Genomic DNA, 26,439 nt, shown 5'->3' on the forward strand with positions numbered 1-26,439 from the left:
TTAATCATCAGTTCCTGTCTTGCGATATTACTAGATTGTTATATTCAATTATTATTTATCTCTTGCATTGTTTTATAACTTTTAAAGTATTTATGCTTTATTTCCTGAACTGGATTGTAATTTCTGAAAGCTGGGGCTTTGACCACTGTTACTATTATCTTTTAGGGCCTACATAATATCTCATATATTGTTGGCATTTAATTAGTATTTATTAATTGACATGTTGGCTGATATTTCTGCAGAGAAATATTATAGTTGGAGTTCATGAAATAGAAAGAGTTTGAATTAATGAACATCATTTTTTACTTAATAATTTTATAATTTTAGGAGAATACATGTAAATGTATCAATTACTTCTTTTATTAAAATTTTCTCAGAGAGAGAAGAATGTATGTGTTTCCTTTGTAAAAGAGTTCTTGAAATCTACAGGACAATATGGAGCACATTTCCAGGTTTAGTTATACTGCCCGCTGAGCAGAGAAAACCTTCCCTTGTATGAACAGACAGTGAAGGAGGGGGAGTGAGGAGGAGAGAGAAGGAACAGAGAAGGAGAAGGGGGAAGAGATGGGGAAGAGTGGGGGAGAGGGGAGGTGGAGGGGGGAAGAAAAAGAAAAAGGAGGGGTAGATAAAGAGGCAGGAAAGCAGCAAGAGAGGGAAAGGTTCTCTTCTGATTAAATTGGTAGGCAAATCCCCTTCCAAAAAAAGATGCTGTTTCTGACTAAACCAGTTTTGATCATATTCTTCCTTAAACACCTCATATACAATATAAAGTAGATTTTTCAGTGGTGTGGTCAAGGCTGTCTTTGAAGGTCATTCTGATAGTTTAGGGGAAGGTAAAATTGCAGGCATGGAAGGCATGTCAAGGAAGAGCCAAGGAGAGCCAGTACTGTAACACTGGAAAGAGGGAGAAGGCTTTGTAAAATTTTCACAGGTTAAAAAATAAAAATTGACATGATATCTCTACTTACCAAGATTTTAGTGACTTTCTTCTATAGTTGATAGGAGTGGAGCATAAAGCAACATACATGTTGTTACAATTAACTCTAGTGAGGAAAGCATGAAACTAAGGTACCGAAAATTCCAAAATCACCATGAGGTTCATGATGCCTCCCCTCCAACCACCCCCTGTCAAATACACACACATAAAAGCCAACAGAACTCTGATTTCTCTTATCCAGTTTTATTTGAAAAGCAGACACCTAGTAAAATCTGCTTTCTTCAAAGCTAGCAATGGGATATGAAATTCCATGTCATTCTTGAACCTTAAAATAACTTTGTAAATTATTACTAAAAAGCCTAAGTAGAATTGAAGCGCCCATGAATGTAAAAATTTTCCATAGCTTTGGATCTTCTTATTTATATAGTTGAGATTGTTCTTTATAGTATTTCATATGCTTAGGTAAAAAAAAAAAAATCATATTTTAAAAAAAAGTCATTCCTGATAGGGCAGGGAGATGGCCCTGGAAGTCCGAAGTGGTGAGAAGGTGGTGATTGTGGAGTAAATGGTATGCCAGCCTCTGCCTGCTTCCTCTCTTTGACAAAGCAAGTTATTTAATGTGGTGAGAAAGTAAGTGTTGAAGCAGTATCACTATTTACTAGAAATCACATGCCATGGGTTCAGTTAAAAAAAAAAAAAAAGAGGAAGTTCAGGCTAAGCAAAACTTGGGTCAACAGATGGCTTACGTAAATCTGTAGGTTAGGTATGACTGAGAATGTAGGGCCCCTGACAGAATCCCACAGAAACAGCCACCAGACCCAGAACCCTTCTCTCCTTCAGAGCAAAACTTCCAAGCAGACAGGAAGACCTAAAGGCAGTCACAACTCAACACAGCACAAATAACCAAATGGCACCTTGTGACGCAATTTCAGAAGCACACACATACACACACACCACTTCCTTCCACCTAAAAAAAAAGTCTTTGAGAGTTTTTTGAAACTTGCCTTGTTTCTGCCAAAGTACAAATAGAAATGGTATGAACTGAATTCACTTGATTATTTTGTAAAAGAAGGAAGTTTGAAGCACAACTTAGGAAAGACTTAGAGACAAATCATTATTCTTTTCCATCATACATTTTCACCTATAATGATTATGTGACCATTTTCAGAAGATCATATTGAAATGTGAATTATCATGAGGACCCTCTTTATCATTCAGACTGATTCACCTCTCTCTGTCCTTCCCATGAGCATTCGCCAGGGAGTCCTTGATTAAAATTCATGTGCATGACAGTCTGAGTACTTGCTGTTTCCTTCACCACAGTGCTCTCTTGGCCACACAGACAGATGAGTTTCCTGTCAGTTAGTCCTCAGCCCAGAAGGCACTCCACAGTGAAGCCTGTGCTGGCTATCACGTCCGTAAGCACACACTGAAAATTCTGTCAACCCTCCAAGGCTAATTTATTTTCCTTCTTGACACTTCTCATTTTGCTCTTCACACTGTGGGTATTTAAAATACAAGCTCTACTTATGAATTCATCCATTCCACAAACATTATTTGAGCACCTAACCCATGGCAGTACTCTTCCAGGGCCTTGTAATTCAGCAATGAACAACAGGTAAAGGTCCTTGCCCTCAAGGAGCTCATGTTCTTACTATGAAGTAGTAGTGTTTCTATGATAAATACCATAAACAAAGAAATATATGTTAGACGGTATCAATGCTTCAGAGGAAAGAAAAAAAAGCAGAGCAAGTTAAGGAGGATTAAGAGTGTCAAGATGTGTGGTGGGACTAGATTGCAATAAGAAATACAATCAGAACAGATCTCAGAGAGAAGGGGAAATTTCATCAAGGAATTAAAGGAGGTGAGGGTGTTGGCCTTGCTGGTGTCTGATGGATAGAAGAACATTCCAGGCAAGGGGAACCGCTAACATAAGGTTCTGAAGCAGAAGCACATGTGGCAAGTTCCAATAATAGTAAGAGGGTCATTGCGGCTAGAGTTGAACAAGAGAAGAGTATAGGAGGAAACGTCCTAGAGTCAACGAGGGCCAAGTTCACACTGAGGAAGTAGACTTTTACTGTGAGTGAAACTAGGAGCCATTGGAGGGTTTGGAGCAGAGACAGAAAATGATCTGACTTATGGTTTAGGGGCTCATTCTCCTCAAGTTGACAACATTCTGTGGAGAGGTCAGAAGAAAATGAGACCTTATAAAGAAACACCACTGTATGTCAGGTCCATGGGATACAAAAAGTGTTTGTTGAATGGATCAATATGTGAATGACTGGAATATGGAGGCCGAAGAATGAGACACAGAGTTCCTCACAAGCCTGAGGTAATGGGTGACATGTTTTCATATCTTTGGAAATCAGACAGTACATTAAGGTCAAACATAAGAATTATGTGTATGTGAATGTGTATGTTTCTATCTATATACACATGTATAAATATTTACTGCTTGTCTTCTGTGTGAAAAGCACTTCTACTTTTGACAAATGCCTTCACCTAATTTATGCTACACGTACAAATATGTGCATACCATAGTGTTCATTAATGCTAACCTCCATACAATAGGGCTACTTTCATTTCCTGAAAAATAGCATATTCTAATACTGTCAAGCTGAGGTCAATTTTTTTTTTTTTAATCTGAACTTTATAGAAGGAATCTGTTCTTACAAACTAAAGGTCATGGTTTCAATTCCCACTTAGGTAGATTAGTTTGAAAAGAGGGAAAATTTTCTACAGCCACAGATTTTTTTTTTCTCAACCCAAAAATACTGCTAGTAAACAAGCATGAAAAAGGACCAAAAGAGTGAATCTGGAAAGCCCTATACAAGCCTATCTGGAAGAAAAAGAAAGGACCGATGGCTGTGAACAGTAGAGTGATATATGAAGGCCTGCAGAAACGTAAAATGTACTATGTTTAAACATGCCAATATAGTTTCAAGATGATCAGTGTCAAGACTGAACAATCTTAAGGCCTGAAGAAATTACCTCATTCATTTAAGTATTCATAAATAACTTTCGAGCATGTATTATACGTGTGGCACTGGTAATGCAAATTGAACAGGACGATATCTGTACCTAGATAATGATCATATGCATTTCCAACCAGGGTAACATCACCCCCCAGGAGAGAAAATTCGCTCTTGGGCCGGTTGAAAAGACTTTAGACTTTTAATTTATAAAATACAAATACGCATACTGTATATCTGTGATATTAAAATGTAATAGGGAGGGTTAATTAGAGGGGAAAATGTCTCAAAAGACTTGTTAGGAGGGCAAAAACAAACAAAAAGATTGAGAAATATTTGTCTACTGGGAAACAAGTGATTATAATAAAATCCAGTAACTGCAGTGATAGGGAAAGTGTAAGGTGTTGTGGGAACACACACCACACACACCGAAGCTGATACGAAAGGGGAAGTCAAAGAAGGCTTCCTGGGAGAAGTCACACCTCAGCAGAGCTATAGGGGATGACCAGCAGGATTTGTTCAGACAAGCAGGTGAGGAATGGTTTGCTAGAATCAAGGCAGAGGAAGAGCTTATGCAAAAGACCTGGACAATCACTTCACACGGACTTTTACGGAGCAAAATCTATATAAAACCCTAAGCCATTGAGCTTGGCTCATTTGGCTTGTTGATTCATGAAGTCCGATAGGCCGCAGAGAAAACACTGAAAACTGAAAGGTGAATTTGTGTCACATTTTGGACCTCAAGCCTGTCCTCTCTTCCATAAGAGGCGTTCTTTCAGCTGTTTGCCACCATCACAGGGAAGCCCTCCCTACTTCCTGCTGGAGAATTCCAACAGCCCCCTCACCTTCTCCCACCAGCGTCCCTATAGCATCAGAGCAACAGAGAGAGCTGAGAAGTCAGGCGCTAAACTGAGCCACCTGGAGAATGTCCCCACTGTCCCCTTCCTTAGCTCTCGAATCTTCAGTGTGATCCAAATCAACTCTGCCAGCTGAGTGTTTGTAAATGAGGCTGTAAAGCACTGATTCAAGAGAATTGGAGTATTTCATTAAGTCCATAGTTTGTAAATTTTTACAATCAAACGCACCCTACAGAACTCCCCTTCATTCATCCAGTCGCAAATATTTAAAGTACCTACGATGTCCCGGGCACTGTTCTAATCACTGACGGTACTGGAAAAAGGAGACAAGTTCCCTTACTCATGGAGCTAGCTTCCTCAAGGGGCAAAGGCAAATGGAAAATATGTGAACAAAGAAGTAAATCTAATAATTTCCATTCATGGTCAGAGTTATGAAGTAAATTTTAAAAGGCACATGGGTTTAAGAGTGACTTTAGATAAGGAGATGGGGGAATAATGATAGGAGGTGATATGTGAGCTGACACGGGAATGATAATGAACCAGCTATATGCGAGCCCCAAGCACAGTGAGCAGCAGTGCAAAGGCCCTAAGAGGGAGAAGAAAATGCACAGAGGAAAATATAGTGGGTGTGCACTTACACAGCGATACTGTTCTTAAATATAATTTTTTAAGTATAAGTGGTTTAATAGACTCTGCTACCCTCCCTATGCCTTCCAGGAGCCCTAGAATCTCTTCCAAACCAGCAAGGAAAGAATTAATGTCTCTATAACCCAGCACCTGGGCTGTCATGGCTACTTGCAGTTTGACTCACCAGAATCCATGTCATATCATTTCTTAATATAATTTTCCAACCACGTTTACACTCAAGCATAATACTCATGAAATTATTCTACAACTTCAGGGGGTGAACACAGAAGTCCTAAAATCCATCTTATGTCCTTGAGTTTATTTAAAGTTTGCCTCCGAGTCAGACACCTATTTAGCTATGGGACCAGGAGCAAGTTGACGGAAATGTCTATGCCTCAGTTTCCTGTAAAAGGAGAACAGTGATAATGTCTCATGTGCGGATTTAATAATATAGGGCATGTAAAGCACTTGAGAGATATTACAAATTATTATAATGGTTACTCTATTTATGAATAATTATATTATTCATAATTAATAACTATAATTATGAATCCCTGCTAAGCTATGCCTACCACCTGAGTCTAATTCATTCCATTTTGTTGTAACATATTTTTTCTTCCTTTCCATTGGCCAAATTTCTACCAACTTCCAAAGCTCAGATAAAATGCTATATCCACCATGAAATTTCTACCAGCATCAGCTTCCAGAAAAGCGATTTTCCTCCTCTGAACAACTATAAGTACAGTTTATCCCACTAGTCTAATCATTTATTGTCTTACAAGACGATTTTGTATACAGTTGACCCTTAAAGAGCACAAGCTTGAAATTCATGGGTCAACCTATACACTGATTTTTAAAAAAATAAATACAGCACATTACTGTAAATGCATTTTCCTTATGATTTTCCTAATAATGTTCTTTTTTCATTTATTGTAAGAATACAATATATTAAACATGTAGCATACAATATGGGTCAATCAACTGTTTATGTCGTCAGTAAGACTCCCGGTCAACAATTAGCCATTAATAGTTAAATTTTGGGAGAGTCCAGAGTTATACTCAGATTTTTGACTTTTTGGTGCCCCTAACCCCTGAGTTGTTCAAAGGTCCACTCTACATGTTTTCCATACTCTGCTAGATTGTAAATCTAAAACACTGCCCCATAGAAATACAGTTTGAGACAAATAAGTAATTTGAAATGTTCTAGTAAGCCACATAAAAAATCTTTTTTAAACAGGTAAAATTAATTTTATGGGGCTAAGCAATAATGTGTTTTATTATATTATTTATATTATATTATAATTATATATTTTATTTAACCCCATAACCAAAATACTATAATTTACTATAAAATAAATAAAAACAAATGATTAATGACTTATTTTATATTCTTGTACTGCATCTTTGAAATCTAGTGTGTGCTTTACATTTCCAGCACATCTCAATTTGGACAAGCCATATTTCAAGTGCCCCACAGACGCATATGGATAGTGGTTATCATTTGGGACAACACAGTTTTAGGGCATGTATTATCCTCTCTATCTCTGTATTTTTCATAATGCCCAGCATAGCACATACCTTATTTCAGAAGTTCAATTAATATTTGTCAAATTTATTAATCACTCTACTAATTAACTTAAAATCAGTGCGAAAATCTAACAGTATGGAAAACATATTTCTGGTATTCATAACACAAAAAAGTGAAAACATGAAAAAATAATTTTAGTAACTTTAAAGAATAAGTTTACTCTTCAGAGTGATAAAATGAATTTTTAAGTTATATTTCTCATTAAGAATATTCTTCAGAAGTACTAAGTCCTAGATCATTGAAGAAAATAGTACACGCAGCAATAAAATTATTTGTTTGACCTATTTGGAGAAAAATTCAATCCTACTTTCCTGATATGAATAAGAATTTTAGGTAAGCATAATTCACCCGTAAGTGTGTAGGATTTGATAAGTCTGGATGAAAATGTTTTGAAGCTGTTTTCCTGCTCACCACATGACTTTTCCTAAATGTGTTGTGCTCTGAAATATATTCAGTGTTTTCAAAAATGATTTTCCAGTTATTCCAATGCAGTTACAGAAAATGAATGACATTATTTCCATAATCATTAAGAACATCTATCAGGACCAGATTAACTTGAATTGTTCCTGTTAGAAAGTCGCTATGAAGGAAAGTGAAAATCCTGATATGCATTCCACCACTCTAAAATTGTAGCTACCCACTCCTTCTTTATCAACTTTAGACCTGCCTTTCTTTTTAACCTTAAGTATCCATATGCCGGAAGTATAGATTGTGGTAGAGAATTATGAAGAATTAACAAAATATGGTAATTAGGGAAGTAAAATAACTTACCTTTGGCAGTTTCAATGGTAATTTGCAAACTGGCAACTGATGATGGTTTTCATCAAGTGTAAGAGACTGATCCAAGTTGTGGACTACGTCTTCTTTAGGAATTTTATAAACTACAAGGGTGCCCTTATAATAAGGGCAGCTATAGTTTCCAAATTCATCCACCTCTTTTAGTTGGAGTTCCAGCCTGGGTTTTCTTTGCAAATGAAAAATAAGCTTGTAATCTTTTCCATAATCCTTACCATTGCCTAAAAAGAAGTAAAATACATTTGTTACTATTAAAATATACCACTTTGTCTTATTTACTTTTTTAAAATCCAAACAATTATTTCACTTTTTAATACAATTTAAGCTTTTTTGGTATCATCACCTTTTGCCAAAATTTAGGCAGCAATAGACTGAGACTACAGATTACTAAAAAGATTTCTTATCTGTAATTGGACCAGGTGCTCTCTGGCTGCTTCTTGATCTAATCATCTTTGATTTTCATTTTCCATTCCATTTTGCTCTAACAAAAAACTATTGGAAATATTCAGTTCTTTCTGTATTTAGAAAATTATTTTTACCTTTCAATAATTGTCTTTTTTCTCTCCCCTAACTCTTCGTAGCATAGGGGACACTATAGTGACCTCACAATAGGCATTCTAGATGTATGGTAGCCACTAGCAGCGTGTGGCTTTTAAAATTAAAGGTGAAATTAATTAAATTAAATTAAATGAAAAACCAATTGCTCAGTCACTCCAGCCACATTTCAAATATTCAATAGCAACCTATGTCTAGTAGCTTTTGCCAGTGCAGATACAACACATTTCCACCATCACAGAAATAGAGATGTTTTAGCAAAACTTCAAAATGGAAGACTTACTAGATTCATGTTACTGACATTTCTATTGAAACCTGATTAATTCTGCCAAATAAGAGTATATCTTCTCAACAGCTTGTTGAAAATACTAGGGCTTTGGTGGAGATAACTTTTCACTCATGGGGGTTTTACCAGGACAATTTTATGTTGTCATTGCAAAAGCAAAACAGACGCTACTATTTTCCCTAAGGCATGTCTGCATTACCCTTCGCAAAATTTAAATGTAAGCTATATTGTAACAGTTGAGATAGTATATTTCAAACTTGAAGAGCTAGATCCAAGGGTGACCCAACTATTTATCTACACTGTAATACTTATCCAGTCCTTTCACATCTCTGAACTTCTTGGAGGCTTAACTTCCTTATCTTTAAAACAAGAGAAATAAAACTTACCTCCTAGGATTGTTCTGGGAATGAAAAGAAATAATATGGATAAAATGTTCGGCACAAAGACCTAGCACGTGGTAAGTGCTCAGTAGGTGATAGTAATAATAGCAAATGATAAGAATGAAGCAGGATCCTTCAACCACTTAATATTTGTTTTAACATCAACACGAAGGCTTTATATAGAAGTTGCAACTTCCTCCTATTCCTAGAGGCCTGAACGTTGACTACTCAGAGCTCTTTCTCATGGAAAACCTTCCCAATGACATAAGAGTTCAGTGAGAGATGTAAATGACACCAATATTTTTCTCCCAGTTGGACTGCTAGATGTCATTTTGGTGAATCTCTAAAGCACAGTTAAATCTAGAATTTTAATTACTCCAAGTTATGAAATGTGTTGGAGTATGTCTCTTCACATAAGTTTATATTTTAGAGGCAACTTGGCTACTTGAATAGAATGATTCCTAGGACATCCTAGGAAAGGAATGACAAGCCAGGGCTTGCCTTCTTAAAAGAGTTTCACTCTGGTAAAAAAAAAAAAAAAAAAAAAAAAATTTGGAGTCACTGAAATGTCACCTAGTAAATTAGGTAGAGTTTCTAGATCACTGGAGTAACACCTGGCGAAGTTCTACTCCATGCTACTGGAGTTGCTACTTTGGTCCAAATAGAAAACAACTTAATCAATCTCTCCTTCTAACTTTTGAAAGATACTCCATGCCAGGTATTCAATTACTCATAAGGAATAATTTAGATGCAGGATATAAAGATTGAGGGGGAGGCCTAGCTACATTGGTTCAATTTAGATCTTAAATTTATCTGCCTCTCCATTGCCAGTTAATTTTTTTAAATAAAGATTATAATGTAAATCTCTAAGAGTCATGTTTATATATGAAATAAAGATGAAATTGTTGAGGATTTACTAATAATAAATAGCATGATCTTAGTTTGATAAATAGAAAGCCTAGATTTTTTTTAAGTTGGAATTTCATTGCTGCCAAGATATAGCACTGTATTTTGAATACCCCTTGAAAAACATTTTTAAAAAATTCAAAAAAAGAACAAGCAGGACAAAGAAATTTCACTATTCTAGTTTTTTTCCCCACATTGGCATATTTAGAGAAGTAAAAGCAAAATTCATTTATTGCATTCCAAAATTATGAAATCAACCCTTAGTTGCCCTTTTGAGAACCTCTTTCTCCTCAACATATAGTGTAATATAGTTCCTAGAAGACCTTGGAATACTAGCTGTTCAATAAGTATTTATCATATGAAGAAATACAGAATTTACCTGTATTTTATGTTATTAGATATACCTTTTGGCAATATATTTTGTTCTTAATGAGGGGAACTGGAATATTTTTCAAAGATGACATAGAAAGTACAAATGTAGAAATACATGCTTTTGCTTAGGAAATTCAGATGAGTAAGTGAAAGGCTAGGAAAATGGAGAACCAGGAGAATTTTGTAAGAACCACTGGCTCAGGGGTTTTCTGTATTCTAACACATCTCCACCACCTCGATCCGTAAGTAACCATCATCCCTTGCTTGGTTTATTACAATGGCTCATTGACTCATCTCCCCAATTCTTCTTTTATCTCTGAGATAATAACTGTGTTGCGAATCTATTCTATAATCTAACTCAGATCATGTGACTCCTCTGTTAACAAGATGGCTCCCCATTTCACTTGTAATAAAAGGCAAACTCCTTGCTATGGCCTTCAAGGAATGGTCAGTACTCACCTCCTTTCCTACAACTGTCCACTCACTTCCTCTCATCCACCCACTTCAGCCTCCTTGCTGTTCCTTGAACAGATCAGGCACATGTCTGCTTCTGTTCAGTAGCACTTGTAATCCCTCAGCCTGGGACAAACTCCCCTGAGATAGGATTATGGCTTCCTTTCTCACCTTCAAGTCTCTGCTTAAATATCACTTTCTCAAAAAGGTCCTCCTTCATGAGTGTATGTAAAATTGCAACTCTGCCACTCCCTCTGAGACCCTTGATATCCTTTCCTTGCTTTATTCATCTATAAGGATTCCCCCATCACATTGTATATTTTACTTATTTGCTTCTCTGTCTCTCTCCAGTAAAATAAAATATACACAAGGGCAGGGAATTTTTGTTGAATGCATAAAAGGGTGCTCATTCTAACATCGTGCACATGTTTCTGGGAAAGTCACTTCCCTGGACCAAAGGGCATTCAGGGCAACTTTGACTCACACAGACCTCTTTAGGAATTACTAGATGTTATGGGTCATGCCAAAGTGTCATGATATCAAATTTTATCTGTCCATTTCCTGGCACTTTCTGGATTTTGTGAGCACTGGGGGTTTAGATGACATGCAATAGGAAGTCTGAGTGCTGAATTAACAGCTCTTACCCAGAGAATGAAAGCATATATTCAGAAGGATGCCAAAGGCTAATATAAAAAACCCAGGGGAACACCTCTCTTCTTTTCTCTTAGAAGGAGAAATAAAGTACGTGGCCCATGACCTCACTCAAAAGAATCATCTCTATTCTACATAAATAAATATTAAAACTTTGACATTTCTCAAAAGACAGTCATCTAAATCCATTAACTAAAGTATTAAATACTTTTAATTGAATAATTCTATAATGTGAAGTTCTTTCCCAAGTTTTTGTCTCCATTCTTCCAACTAATACTCCTTCTAACTGTCAGGCACTGTACTAGGTGCTGGGGATTGAATGGTGCCCACCAACAGGACAGGACCTGCTCTCAAGGGACTATAGTCAGAGAAATGGACATTGATCAAACAATTAAATGAATAAATGAAGATTGTATCTATGGCCATGTACACAAAAAGGAAGTACATAAAGATCTGAAAAAGTAAGATAAGTACTGACAGAATCAGGAAAGACCGGAACTCTCTTCTAAACATGATCAGCAAGGTGAAGAATGAAAGTACAGTAGGAGGTAACTGGAAGTGGGTGGGGTGGATGGGTGGGGAGGACAACCCTCTAAGCAGACATTATCTGATTGTATGTCTTTGAGATTCACAAACTATCACAGGCTCTAATGAAAGGATGAGGTATCAATGCTTTCCTGGGAATCTCGCTCCTCTAAGATGGAGAAAAACCCATTGAGGCCACAGATCTGAGCTTAGGTCTCTAGGAAAGGCAAAGCAGACACAATCTGGCACCCTGTCTGATTCATTTCCCTCGAGAGAAGACGAGTTCTTCTCCATTCCTTACATGGAGGAATTGCTCATGCTCTGGCTATCTTCAGGCACTCTTATTTTAGCTTATGCTCCCCCTTCCCATTATGGGCAGTAATACACTCGGTACCATTGCTTATGAGAAGCACGGGAAATCACTCCTGTTTAGGGCACTAAGTAAACACAGCTGCTGTCCCAAGTATTACAGGAAAATCACTGGCATCATTAGTTTGGGTGGGACACTTCCAGTTTTTGACTATCTTTTCTTAGAGAGATTGTCCCAGGATGGACACTGTGGTTTCTGCTTCAGAAGCCAAGTAGAAAGGGATCTCTTCCACCTTCCTTCCTCCCCCTCCTCACTCTTCCCTTTCCCTTTTTCTTTTTTTTTTTTTTTAAAGATTTTATTTATTTATTCAACAGAGATAGACAGCCAACGAGAGAGGGAACACAAGCTAGGGGGAGTGGGAGAGGAAGAAGCAGGCTCATAGCGGAGGAGCCTGATGTGGGGCTCGATCCCATAACGCCGGGATCACGCCCTGAGCCGAAGGCAGACGCTTAACCTCTGTGCCACCCAGGCGCCCCATCCCTTTCCCTTTTTCTGATACCCTTGTCATTCACTCACTAAGTCCCATCAGCTGACTCAGATGGCTGGGACTCTGAATGTGGAAGTGGAAAAGACAGTTCACGTTGGGACACTTTGGGTCACATTTCTGAGATGCCAGCAAAAGGGCAGCCTCAACTTCAAGGCTGAGGCTTATGACATCATTTGGTGACAACAAAGAGTCATTGGAGCTTGGCTTAATTTCCAGAATCAGAGAGAAAATAGGCATCATTAAAAACCAATGAGATCTATATGAATTTATAAATGAACAGAAAATACTACTTCAAGGCAAGTCTATCCCAAGATTCCTGGGCCAGAAATCCCCATAAAACCCATGCCTGCATTCTCCCCTGCCTCTCACTTTTACATGCGCACCTGTTAGATTCTATTCCACATCAAGGAAAGAAGTTACAGAGGGGAAGTGGTTGAATTAGTAAAAAAGAAATCACTGGGATGGCAACTTCTCCAGAAATCTTTTTATCTCTTCTCTCATACAGCTGTTTTCTCTCTGTGATCTCCTTTTTCTTCCATTTCTCATTCTCTTCATCTTCTTTTATCTCTTTTTCTTATCTATTTCCTCACTTCTCCCCTGTTATCCTGCAACCTCTCATATTCATTTGCGCTGTTTGTTTTTCTTAGAATTGCCTTGTAGTCTCCCATTTACTGCATATTGAAAGCTCTTGATGTACCAGGCGCTCAATGCACCAGGCTCAGCGGTACACAGCAAGAAAGACAAAGTCATCGCCCTCATGAAATGTACATTCCAGCGAAGAACATAAGTATATAAATGAAAAGTAAATAAATAAATAAAATAATTTCAAATTGTGTTAAGATTTATAATGGAAGCCAAAAACACCGGATAAATATGAGAATGAGAGGTCAGCAGAGTGTGTCATCTAGATCAGAGAGAGGTTCTTAACCACTTCTGTGCCATGGACCCTTTAGGTGTTTGGTGAAACCTGTTGATTGCTTCTCAGAGTAGTCTTTTAAATATATAAAATAAAGTAAGTGGAAGTATAAATCAGATAATTATACTGGATATAGTTCTATGCATACATCTCTTGGGAGTCCACTGATTCCAGATTAGATTCTTCATAGGACATCAGAAAGAGTTTAGTTGTTATTTTAAGTAAAATAAGAGATAATTATAAGGTTTTAATGATGGGGTAATACAGTATGATTGATATTTTTAAAAGATCGCCATTGTTGCTGTGTGGAGTTAGATTTCACATGGCTAATCGTGGAAGCAGAGGAGTACTGAGGAGATACCTGCACTGGTGTGTGAGAGATGGTTCTAGCTTGGACCCAGAGAGTAATCATGGAGAAGACTATTTCTAGAAGAATGTCACTTAGAGTCTACCTGTGAGGGATCATGCATCCCCTAATGAGAGAAGAAAGAGACTGGAAAGGAAGAAGCAAATAAGCACTTTCCTCTTCCTACTTTTTAAAAGCCTCCTCTCAGTTTTCTGGAAGTGTTCTTAGTCATACAAGTTTCACAAACCTTTCTGAAGCTTGCGGCCATTAGCCCATAGAGTGTATAACAGGCGTCTTTATACTTACTTGAAGCAAAGATATTTCCAGTAAATCTTAAAAGAAGTTGGTCTCCTTCTTTTACTTGGAAGGGGCGTGATGGCTCTGGAGGACCACTGAACGCTTCTGAGCGCAAGTTCCGAAGCATCTGGTTTAAATCTTTAGATGGCACCACGAGAATAACTACTCTGTGGGGATGGTCTTTCTGGGGGCAGAGTACAGCACAGGCAGTGGTGCCGAGCATGGCTTCTTCCAAGGCTTTCACGAAAGAAACCAAATGGCTATTTTCCACGTTGGAGGAAAGATGAAGCACAATCAACCTGCATGGGAGCAAAGAGGCATGACCATGACGTAAGGGCCACCTGCCATCTCATCGATGACCAGTGATATCACCGATAACCAGTAACACCCAAGGAAAGAGCCATTCTCATCCAAGCATTCTTCAAAATCAAGCATGCTGATAACCAAATAGATTCATGAATGATGTTAATGAAACCCTTGGCAGTCAGGAAACCGTTCAAACCAAACCAAGTTCTAGACAGATGTTCTTAGTCAAAGAAATCATCCAGACTCAGATCAGCTCTAAATATGACAGCGTATTTTAAATTGTATTTTAACTAGCATTACCAAGGAGTATTACTTCAAACTATAGTAGAGAAAGATAACCAAGATGATCCATTTACTACCAACAGGACAAAGAATACATGTCTTAATTAAGTGGGGATTAAGATTTTTATCTCTGTCACTGTGTGGTAAGGATTGTTATGAATGGACCTTTTTATGAGTTGAATTTTGTCCCCTCTACTCAAATTTATATGTTGGAGGCCTAACCCCCAGAACCTTAGAATGTGACTTTATTTGGAGATAGGCTCTTGACAGAGTAATCAAGTTAACGTGAGGTCATTAGGTATACCTAATCCAATATGACTGGTATCATAACAAGGGGAAAGCTGGACATAGAAATATGCATACACAGGGAATGCCGTGTGAACATGAAAATGGCCATCTACAAGCCAAGGAAAGAAGCCTGGAACAGATCCTTCCCTCACAGTCCTCAGAAGGAATGAAACTTGCTAACACCTTGATCTTGGACGTCTAGCCTCCAGAATTATAAGACAGTACATTTCTGTTGTTAAAGCCACCTAGTTTGTGGGACTTTATTACGGCAGTCTGGCAGACTAATACATATACCTTTCTCTGGGCTGGATCACTACCCCCTCACACATTTCCCCCAACTCTTCTCCAGAGAATTGTCCTATAGGAGCCCCCTCAGTCAGAGCATCCCTGAACCCGCAGACAAGGCCTGACTGATGTCAGGGTGTAAAGTCAGCCTTCTTGGTTCTCATGCTCCAGAGCTTCCTTGAGGTATCAGGCTGAGGTAAAACTTCTACTGAAACCAGACTTTTCTGATCTTATTCCCTTGCCCTACTTGTTTCTTTCATTCCCTTATAGGTTTCACCTAAGAGTTCTCCCTCAATAAATCAATAAACTCTCATCTTAGACTTTGTTTCTGACCTAAGACAATTATAGATGTAAGAGCTTCCATTTTAACATGAAAGCTATCTTTAGCCATAGGATTGCCTTCTCTTTATGAGTGTCTGCTCCTCATGAGCCTTAAAACTGTCTAAAACTCTTCATAATGAACTGTCTAGAAAACATGGAAATGAGAAAGAAAATGAGGACACAGAAATAACAAATTCAGTTTACATATACAGACTTACGAGATGAGCATAGTATGAACAGTAAATTACTCTCTTCATGGAATTTCATAAATAAAGGTGCTATTTTAAAACTACTTGGGAGTTAAAAGAAACCTTAAACAATGCATCTAAGTTATGAGTGGTTTCCAAAAGCACTTATTAAACTCTCATGAATGAAATCATAGATAGCATATTCATATCAATTTTGGTTTACATTTTAAGCACACCTGAAGAACTACTGAGACTCCTATTTGAGCAATAAAAATTTAATCCTATAATTCCATTTCTATAAACATCAATTATAAATCATCAGGATATAATATCATCAACTTTTATTGTTTACTATTGTATTACCTCTCTAACTGTTCACACAATTCAAATGATACTAAGCCATTCTGCATGTTTCTCACCACCACATCATCCAGCCCAAACCAACCACTGTCTCGGCTTCTGAATCCCAGTAATTTCAGAGATTCACAGGCATTGTTCCCAGGTTTTCTTATGGAAGCGCTTTTTGTCCTATAAAATGGTAGCAGAAGAGAGACTGGTAAAATTCGTGTGGCATAAATCTTATTTAATGCATTCATTCTTTAATTAAGCGAATAATCCAATAACAGTACATTAAATATATTCTATGTGCCAGTAATTATGCCAGGCACCAGGAATACAAAGATAAGAACTCTATAGCCCTTGCTCTGCAGAAGCTCACGGTATTACAGCATTATCCAGATACAGGACGAGGTGGTCGGTGTGGTAATTAAGGGCATGTGCCGGATGCGTTAGCAGCGGAAGGAAGGTGCTCAGGGAAGCTTGCAAAGTGAAAATGTGAATATTTGAGATGAGCTTTGGAGAATGAGAAGCATTTGATTACTGGCAAAAGAGTGAAGGGAAAACCCCAAAACATTAATAAACTCTCTGGTGTAAATCCAGATGCTTCAAGAGAGGCTAGAGTAGTGCAGGAGCCTGAGAGGTAAGACCACCGACTCTGGAGCAAGACTGCCTACTTTCAAATCCTGGTGGATTTGCACCTTATTAACTATATAACCATGGGCAGGGTATTTGATCTCTGTATCACCATTTCCTTATTTATAGTATGAGAATAATAACAGTATCTGCATCATAGAACGAAATTAGTGTTTGTAAAGCACTTATAATTGTAGTAAGCATTAATGACATTAATATTTTCATCCTACTTCCTACAGCAGACGTAGCCAATTAGCTTTCCTGCACCGTTCTCCTTCCTTTTTAACCTGCTCCACGCAAATGCCCTGAAAGGGGCAGTTGTATGTACCATGTGCTACCTTCCACCAGCCAGAGTTGAACTGACTCACAGTAGACCAATTTTCAGCACCCTGCAAATTTTATCCTTTTTCTTTGGCATTTGTCTCTGAGGCTCAGAGATTATAACTTGTCACTGTTGTCTTTTAGCTGCTGTGCCCTGGGTTATGAAAATAATAAGCACAGAGATTAGTAAGAAAGGAAGAATAGAGGAGACGTTAAAAGAGAAAAGGAGAAAAATCACGATGAAAGAATCCATGTAGTCCTAGAGATGGAATAGTCTTGCAATAAACTCTTTTCCTGAATTCACCTAAATGGATATCTGTTCCTCACAAAGGAAGAAAAGTCCTTGATACTGAACTTCTTGGAGGAAAAAAAAAATGATCTAATAAGGCTACTACTCACAAGGGTTTCAGAACCATTTTAGCTAGCTACTAAGAAGGAAGACCCAAGTGTGAATCCCACATCTTTATTTGTGAATAGAATTAGTCATGGCAGGGCGCCTGGGTGGCTCAGTCGGCGAAGCATCTGCGTTCAGTTCAGGTCATGATCCTGGAGTCCTGGGATCAAGCCCCACGTCAGGCTCCCTGCTCAGTGGGGAATCTGCTTCTCCGAATGCCTCTCGCCCTGCTCTCATGCTCTCTCTTACTCTCGCTCAAATAAATAAATAGAATCTTAAAAAAAAAAAAAAGAATTAGTTATGGCTTTAAAACCACCTTAATGTTTGCAGGTTGAAGTGTCCTATGACCCATAAATTAGGAACTAAATCAGATTTAAAATGTCCACTCTGAAAACTTTAGACTCTACTGATTCCTTCAGGGAATTGACCAGTTTAAAATAAGGAGGATGAGGAAGAAAGAACATTTAGTTTGGGGGTTTTGTTTTAAAACCACAAATACAGTAAATTTTGTAACCCTTTGAAGTTAATAATTTATTAACACAGGAAGATACACTCAAACTGAATCCAAAACTTTGATCATTTACTAGAAACTTACTTAATTAAACGTAGTATTGATTTCTTTTTCTGATGACAGTTCTTACTGTTTTTTTCTACCAATTTTTGTGGGGACCTACAGGTTATTAGCTGTAGTGGAAATGACCCTACTCACAGATCCAGGTGGGTGTAAAACCTGAGCCAAATTGTGCATTTGGCATTCATTAATATGGTTTGCCAAAAAATCCAATTTTCTGCATTCTGAACACATGATAGGATTGCACTTCCTTTAAAAAATATTTTTAAATTTAAATTCAATTAATTAACATGTAATGTAATATTGGTTTCAGGGATACAGGTATGTGATTCATCAGTCTTATATAATACCCAGCACTCATTACAACATATACCCTCCCCAATGTCCATTACTCAGTTACCCCATTCTCCCCACCCCTCCAGCAGCCCTCAGTTTTTTTCCTAAGATTAAGAGTCTCTTATGGTTTGTCTCCCTCTCTGGTTTCATCTTATTTCATTTTTTCCTCTCTTCCCCTATGATACTCTGCCTCATTTCTTAAATTCCACATATCAGTGAGATCATGTAATTGTCTTTCCTTGATTGACATATTTTGCTTAGCATAACACCCTCTAGTTCCATCCACGTCATTGCAAATGGCAAGATTTCATTTTTTGATGGCTGCATAACATTCTATTATATCACATCTTCTTTATCCATTCACCTGTCAATGGACGTCTGGGCTCTTTCCATAGTTTGGCTATTGTGGACATTGCTGCTATAAACATTGGGGTGCAGGTGCCCCTTCGGATCACTACATTTGTATCTTTGGGGTAAATACGCAGTAGTACAATTGCTGGGTCATAGGGTAGCTCTATTTTCAACTTTTTGAGGACCTCCATACTGTTTTCCAGAGTGGATTGCACTTCCTGTTCCCTATGGTTGAGTGGGGTCGTGTGACTACCTCTGGTTAATGAACAGTGAATGTCATGTGGAGACCAAGCATTTAATTGCTCATGCGGGTCTACCCAGAGCTTTTTCTTCTGCTACCATGACAGCAGCCAGAAAGTGGGTGCCTTTCAGACCGAGTCCTGGAGTAAGGATAACCAAGAAGTAGACTGCCTTTGATGGCAACACAGCATGTGTGAGATATAAAGATTATTGTCACATGTGGTTTTGATTTGAATTTCCCTGATGGCTAATGATGTTGAGCATTTTTTCATGCGTCTATTAGCCATTCATATGTCTTCTTTGGAGAAGTGTGTGTTCATGTCTTTTGCCCATTTTTTGACTTGATTATTTGTTTTTTGGCTGTTTAGTTTGAGACGTTCTTTATAGATCTTGGATACCAGCCTTTCATCTGTAGTGTCATTGCAAATATCTTCTCCCATTCCGTGGGTTGCCTCTTTGTTTTGTTGACTGTTTCCTTTGCTGTGCAGAAGCTTTTTATCTTGATGAAGTCCCAAAAGTTCATTTTCACTTTCATTTCCCTTGCCTTAGGAGACGTGTCTTAAAAGAAGTTGCCGTGGCTGATGTCAAAGAGGTTACTGCCTATGTTCTCCTCTAGGATTTTGATGGATTCCTATCTCACATTGAGGTCTTTCATCCATTTAGACTTTATCTTTGTGTATGGTGTAAGAGAATGGTCGAGTTTCATTCTTCTGTATATAGCTGTCCTATTTTCCCAGCACTATTTATTGAAGAGACCATCTGGTTTCCATTGGATATTTTTTTCTGCTTTGTTGAAGACGAGTTGACCATAGCGTTGAGGGTCCATATCTGGGCTCTCTATTCTGTTCCATTGGTCTATGTGTCTGTTTTTGTGCCAGTACCTTGCTGTCTTGGTGACCACAGATTTGTGATATAGTTTGAAATCAGGAAACGTGATGGCCCCAGCTTTGTTTTTCTTTTTCAACATTTCCTTGGTGATTCAGGGTCTTTTCTGGTTCCATACAAATTTTAGGATTGTTTGTTCCAGCACTTTGAAAAATGCCATTGGTATTTTGATCAGGATGGCATTGAAAGTAGAGATTGCTCTGGACGGCATAGACATTTTAACAATGTTGAGATACCATCTTACACCACTTAGAATGGCAAAAATTGACAAGGCAAGAAAAAACAAATGTTGAAGAGGATCCCTCTTACACTGTTGGTGGGAATGCAAGTTGGTACAACCACTTTGGAAACCAGTGTGGAGGTTCCTCAAAAAGTTAAAAATAGAGCTACCCTATGACCCAGCAACTGCACTACTGGATATTTACCCCAATGATACAGATGTATTGAAAAAAAGGGCCACATGCACCCCAATGTTCATAGCAACAGTGTCCACAATAGCCAAACCGTGGACGGAGCCAAGATACCCTTCAACAGATGAATGGATAAAGATATGGTCCATATATACAATGGAATATTACTCAGCCATCAGAAAGGATGAATACCCACCATTTGCATCAACATGGATGGAACTGGAGGATATTATGCTAAGTGAAATAAGTCAAGCAGAGAAAGACAATTATCATATGGTTTCACTTATTTGTGGAACATAAGGAATAACAGGGAGGACATTAGGAGAAGGAAGGGAAAAATGAAGTGGGGAGGGAATCAGAGGGGGAGATGAACCATGAGAGACTATGGACTCTGGGAAACAAACTGAGGGTTTCAGAGGGGAGGGGGGTGGGGGGGATGGGCTAAGCCGGTGATGGGTATTAAGCAGGGCATGTATTACATGGAGCACTGGGTGTTATATGCAAACAATGAATCATGGAACACTACATCAAAAACTAATGATGTACTGTATGGTGAGTAATATAACGTAATAAAGTAAAATAATAAAATAAAATAATAAAATAAAATAAATAAAATAAAAGATTGTCATCAGCCTTCAGGAATTCAGGTTTTTATTAATATGCCATAGCCCAGCCTAGCCTGCCCTGTATAGTGCATCTTCCTTCTGGTCCCAGTGATCTGTTCAGTGATAGGTTTGTAACTGATTTAGGGTGAGAATAACTCTCAGGGTTCTTATGCATATCCGTGGAGCAGCTTCCCCTTTTCTACTGAACTTGGAGTTATTAAGATGTAGCTATCTTGCCAGCATGAGCGACAAGCCTGTCAGAGAATGGAATTGGCACAGAGGAAGGCAGAAAGCGAGGAGAGAGACTATGTTCTTTCTGGTTTAAGAGGAATGTAAAGATAAATATATCCCCAGACTTTATTTACATGAACCAAAGAATTCTTTCTCCTTAAAAATTTGAATTTGCTTTTCTGACACTTAAAATAAAAAAAAAAATCCTTAATGATATAAAGATCAAAATTAGATTTCATTTTTTCCAGCTTCATTGAGATATAACTGACATATTGTATAAGTTTAAGGTGTACAATGTGATGATTTAATACATGTATATGTTGTAAAATGATTATTATAGTAAAACTAGTTAACACATCTATCACCTCAAATTTAGATTTTAATATGATACTAGATATACCTCATCTTGAAATTAAATGATCTGGCAGCATCCTTATTAATCCCAGCTGTTCTTAACAACTCTGCAAATAAACTCTTCCTTTTATATATGCTATTAGCAAAGTTTCACATCCAGTATTGCCTAGCAGTGCATAGCATTTGACCACACTCCACAGGACATTCTGATGTGTTAAGAGTTCCATAAAACATAATCAACCTTTATTACATCAATTTGTTTATTCAGGAATAATTGATCTTGCTATTTCTTGAGTTGAAGACTTTCCATATCAAAATTCCAGGCATTAAGGGAATTATAACTGGCCCATTTGGGTTCAAGTGTTCAATTATAATTAACATGGACATTGAAAAACATGAAAAATCCCATTGCATCCACATGGTTGGAAAGAATTTGTGATACAATTCCCAAAAAATAAAGTGGCTGGGTGGACAAAGCAGCAGATGTCCACTCCAGACTGCGTTTCTCAGGTCTAACAGTGTCCTAATACGTTGTTCTGAGATCAATGCCTTAACACCACACAATTAAAAGATACTCAGAAGATTTTTCCCAAGATAAAAAAGATCTGTTCCAAGGTTCCACAAGTTGAAATAGACATTGCTGGGAACTTTTCAAGGACAGTTTCTTTTTTTTTAATCCTTTTTTTCTATAGCAGTTTTAGGCTTACAACAAAATTGAGAGGAAGGTACAGAGATTCCCTACTTATCTCTTATGCCCACATATGCATAGCCTCCTATATTATCAATATCCCCCATCAAAGGGGTGCCTTTGTTATAATTGGTAGACTTACACTGATACATCATAATCACCCAAAGTCCATAGTCTACATCAGGGTTCACTCTTGTGTTGTATATTCTATAGGTTCGGACAAATGTAGAATGACATGTACCCATCATCATATTATCATGCAGAGTATTTTCACCTCCCTAAGAATCTTCTGTATTCTGCCTATTTGTTCCTCCTTCACTCCAGCCTCTGGCAACCACTGATCTTTTTACTGTCTCCATAGTTTTGCCTTTTCCAAAATGTCATCCAATATGCATCATACGTATGTAGCCTTTTTTGATTGGCTTCTTTCACTTAGCAATATGCATTTAAGATTCCTCCATGTCTTTTTTGGCTTGATAGCTCATTTCTTTTTGGCACTGAGTAATTTTCTATTGTATGGATGCTATTTATCCATTCACCCACTGAAGGACATCTTGGTTGCTTCCAAGTTTTGACAATTATGAGTAAGTCTTCTGTAATATCTATATGCAGGTGTTTGTGTCGACATGTTTTCAACACCTTTGGATAAATACCAAGAAGTGCTTATGATAAGAGTATGTTTAGTTTTTTAAGAAACCAACAGTTTTCCAAAGTTGCTGTACCATTTTGCTTTCCCACCAGAAATGAATAAGAATTCCTGCTGTTCCACATCCTTACCAGAATTTAAGGTGGTCAGTATTCTGGATTTTGACCATCTTAATAGATGTGTATTGTTGTGTCATTTTTGTTTTAATTTGCATCTCAGTGATGACATATATGGAATATCTTTTCAGATTCTTATTTGCCAACTATGTATTATATCTTATTTTCTTGATATTGTCTTTCCCAGAGCAGAAATTTTAATTTTATGAAGTCCAGCATATCAATTATTTCTATCATGGATTGTGCCTTCGATGCTGTCTCTAAGAGTCATCGCCATACCCACGGTCATCTAGATTTTCACTTACGTTATCTTCTAGGAGGTTTATAGTTTTGCATTTTACATTTAGGTCTATAATCCATTTTGGGTTAATTTTTGTGAAGAGTATAAGGTCTGTGCCTAGATTCAATTCTTTTTTGCATGAGGACATCTTCTTGGTCCAGCACCGTTTCTTCAGAAGACTGTTTTACTCCATTGTGTTGCTTTTTCTCCTTTGTCAAAGATCAGGTGACTATATATACATATACAGATATAGATATAGATATTTCTGGGCTTTCTATTCTGTTCTATTGATCTATTTGCCTATTCTTTCACCAATACCACACTGTGCTGATTACTATATCTTTATAGTAAGTCTCAAAATCAGGTAGTGCCCCTCTTTCAACTCTGTTCTTCTCCTGTGTTGGCTATTCTGGGGGATCATCTCTTTTTGATTTCTTAAGTGACGTGGTAATTTTACCAACTTGTCTATTTTATTCTTATGTGTTATGACACATCTATTTTACAAATATTCTTGTATATGACTCGCATATTACATTTGAACAAGATCATCTTAAAACCAATAACATTATGCAGAAATGGCATTTTTCATGAACAAAAATGTTTTCCCATCTAACTCTAAAATATTTCTTATATAATATGGAGTTTTTATTTAATTTATTTATTAATTAATTTCACCTTTCATTACTATTAAGAAATCTTTTCTGGTTCATAATTAAATGACTCTCATCTTTTCCCAGAAATCATTCAGACATAAAGGAATGTAATGTAATAAAGACCTTTAATTCTTAATATTTAAGAATTGTTTTGGCATCAACTAGTTTTTATCTTTTTTATTTTATGATGCATGGAGTGCTTCATTGTGTTCCTATTTCCATAGAAGATGTTCAACTATTTTCACCCTTTGATGAAAGAATGTTAAATAAACAGCTGGTATAGGGTCCCATTTTATTGTTTTATGTTCCACTGGATAGAGAAAATGCATCTACCATATCTAGCATTAATAACAACAGAGAATTTTATAAAATACGAATTTAGCATTGTTAAAAGGTATAGAAGAATTACTAATACTATTTACATTTCCACAAATGTATTCATTAATTTTTTAATTCATGCAATGCTTTTTGAGCACCTACTATGTTGTACTTGTGCTGAGTGGTGCTAAATGTAAAAGAGAATTTAATAATACTATAGTACGATATAGGATGTGCACAAAGAATGGGACTGACACAAAGAGAGAAAAAATCAATCCCTCCTGGAGATCTTAGAATGTCTTGACAGATAAGGAAAAAATTGAGCTACCACTTACAGAATAAACCAGAGTTCTTCACCTAAACATGATAAACAAAGGATTTTCTAGCATAGAGAGCATATACTAGGGCAAAGAAAAGGAGAAGAAAAAAGAAATCCATATTTCAGCCAATTGAATTGATGACAAATGGCCATCTTCCCACTACATAGAAATGCTGGACAAAAATCTCTCTCTTTCTCACACACACAGAAACAAAGAGAGTAAAGTAGAGGAACTCAAAAGCCTGAAAGAAAGTCCCTTAGGTCTGGAAATAAACAAAATTTCAAAAAGCTAGGGGCTCCTGGGTGGCTCAGTTGGTTAAGCAGCTGCCTTTGGCTCAGGTCATGGTCTCCAGGGCCTGGAATTGAGTCCTGCGTCAGGCTCCCTGCTCACTAGGGAGTCTGCTTCTCCCTTTCCCTCTGCCGCTCCCCCTGCCCCAGCTTATGCTCACTCACTCTCTCTCTCTTTCAAATAAATAAATAAATAAATAAATAAATAAATAAATAAATAAATAAATAAAATCTTTTTTAAAAAGTCTCAAAAAGCTAGAATTCTCTTCTCTTCCTAGGGAACATGAGCCACTGATTCTATGAATACTTCCACCCTCATCAGTCTCCTCCACACACATACCCTGCCCCACCAACCACGCTTACACACCAGGTATGTGGGGGCTGGAGCTTAACATATTATCAGGCACATTAGATACAGTCTCTAGCTATTAGCTAGAACTAACTCAGTCATAAAACTGGAATCTCAAAAGGGCAGCATTGTCCATGAAATGAGAAACAACAAAAACAACCAAACTCTCTTGGAACATTGGCTCAAGAAATCAACAAACATGCAAACCAGCTCTGGGCAGGAGGGAAGGGGAGAAGAAAAATTGATCTGATTAAAAATCATAATCAATACTTGGAAATGAACTTCTAAGGATGGATCCAGCATTATAGACAATGTACTAGATGACGCCATGCTAACAGATAATAGTAAATATCATGTTAACAGGTAGGTGGTAGAATAATCTGAATGAAACCATAAAATGAGCATGTTTGCAATGATTAAAGGGATAAAGAAAGAAATAGAAAGCCTTAATGAAAAACAGAGCATCTTGGAAAAAATATTTTTAAGATATAGCGATAGCTTTTTAGAAATGAGAACTACAATGAGTGAAATGAACAGTTGAAACAACTGATTTAAAAAACGGTAAAATATTTTTAAGATGTAAGATATATGACAAATCTAAGGAAATCACTTCAAATACAGCATAGAAGATATTTAAAAATATTAAAGATTTATGTAAGATGAACAACAGTATGGATTATGCTTAACCCATTTATATTTATATCATCTTTTCTCTATAACATCACCATGCTGTTTTCTTGTTTTTTTCTCTTATCCTTTGCCATATAAACTCTTCCTTTCTGCTCTTTGCTTTTATGAATGAGACTGAGGTGAGACTGATGTTATTCCTTTTTACTTAATCTGTTTCCGCTGAATGGATTGTTATAGAATTATGTTTTATTTAAATGTACATGTCAATGTTCTGTGTTATGCCTATGTATGCCTTGTTTTTTTTTTCCATAATTATGTCTAGCAATCAATCAGCACTTTCTAAATCAAGGCTTTAATCAAATCAGGAAATTAAATTCAACTATGCCTTTGATTATTGCTTCCTTTATAGTTGTTTTGGTTGCTACTTTGATGGTACCCATAATTATTAGGTGACATCACTTCAAATGATTCCTTATCATACCTTGGTCCCTT

The 26,439-nt window shown here is 37.2% G+C and overlaps 2 protein-coding genes across 20 annotated transcripts in view; one reads left to right on the plus strand and one right to left on the minus strand.

Moving 5' to 3' along the window:
* ARAP2 (ArfGAP with RhoGAP domain, ankyrin repeat and PH domain 2) overlaps window positions 1–26,439 on the plus strand; it is a 562,492-nt gene that overhangs the window by 305,361 nt on the left and 230,692 nt on the right. The window lies entirely within an intron of this gene.
* DTHD1 (death domain containing 1) overlaps window positions 1–26,439 on the minus strand; it is a 73,469-nt gene that overhangs the window by 33,130 nt on the left and 13,900 nt on the right. The window contains 3 exon segments of the mRNA XM_045770553.2: window positions 7,753–7,997; window positions 14,330–14,619; window positions 16,354–16,518. Coding sequence (XP_045626509.2) covers window positions 7,753–7,997; window positions 14,330–14,619; window positions 16,354–16,518 — 700 coding nt within the window.

Source organism: Ursus americanus, chromosome 8 (genome assembly GCF_024610735.1).
Source record: "Ursus americanus isolate L20-20 chromosome 8, mUrsAme1.1.p, whole genome shotgun sequence".
Taxonomy (NCBI): Eukaryota; Metazoa; Chordata; class Mammalia; order Carnivora; family Ursidae; genus Ursus; species Ursus americanus.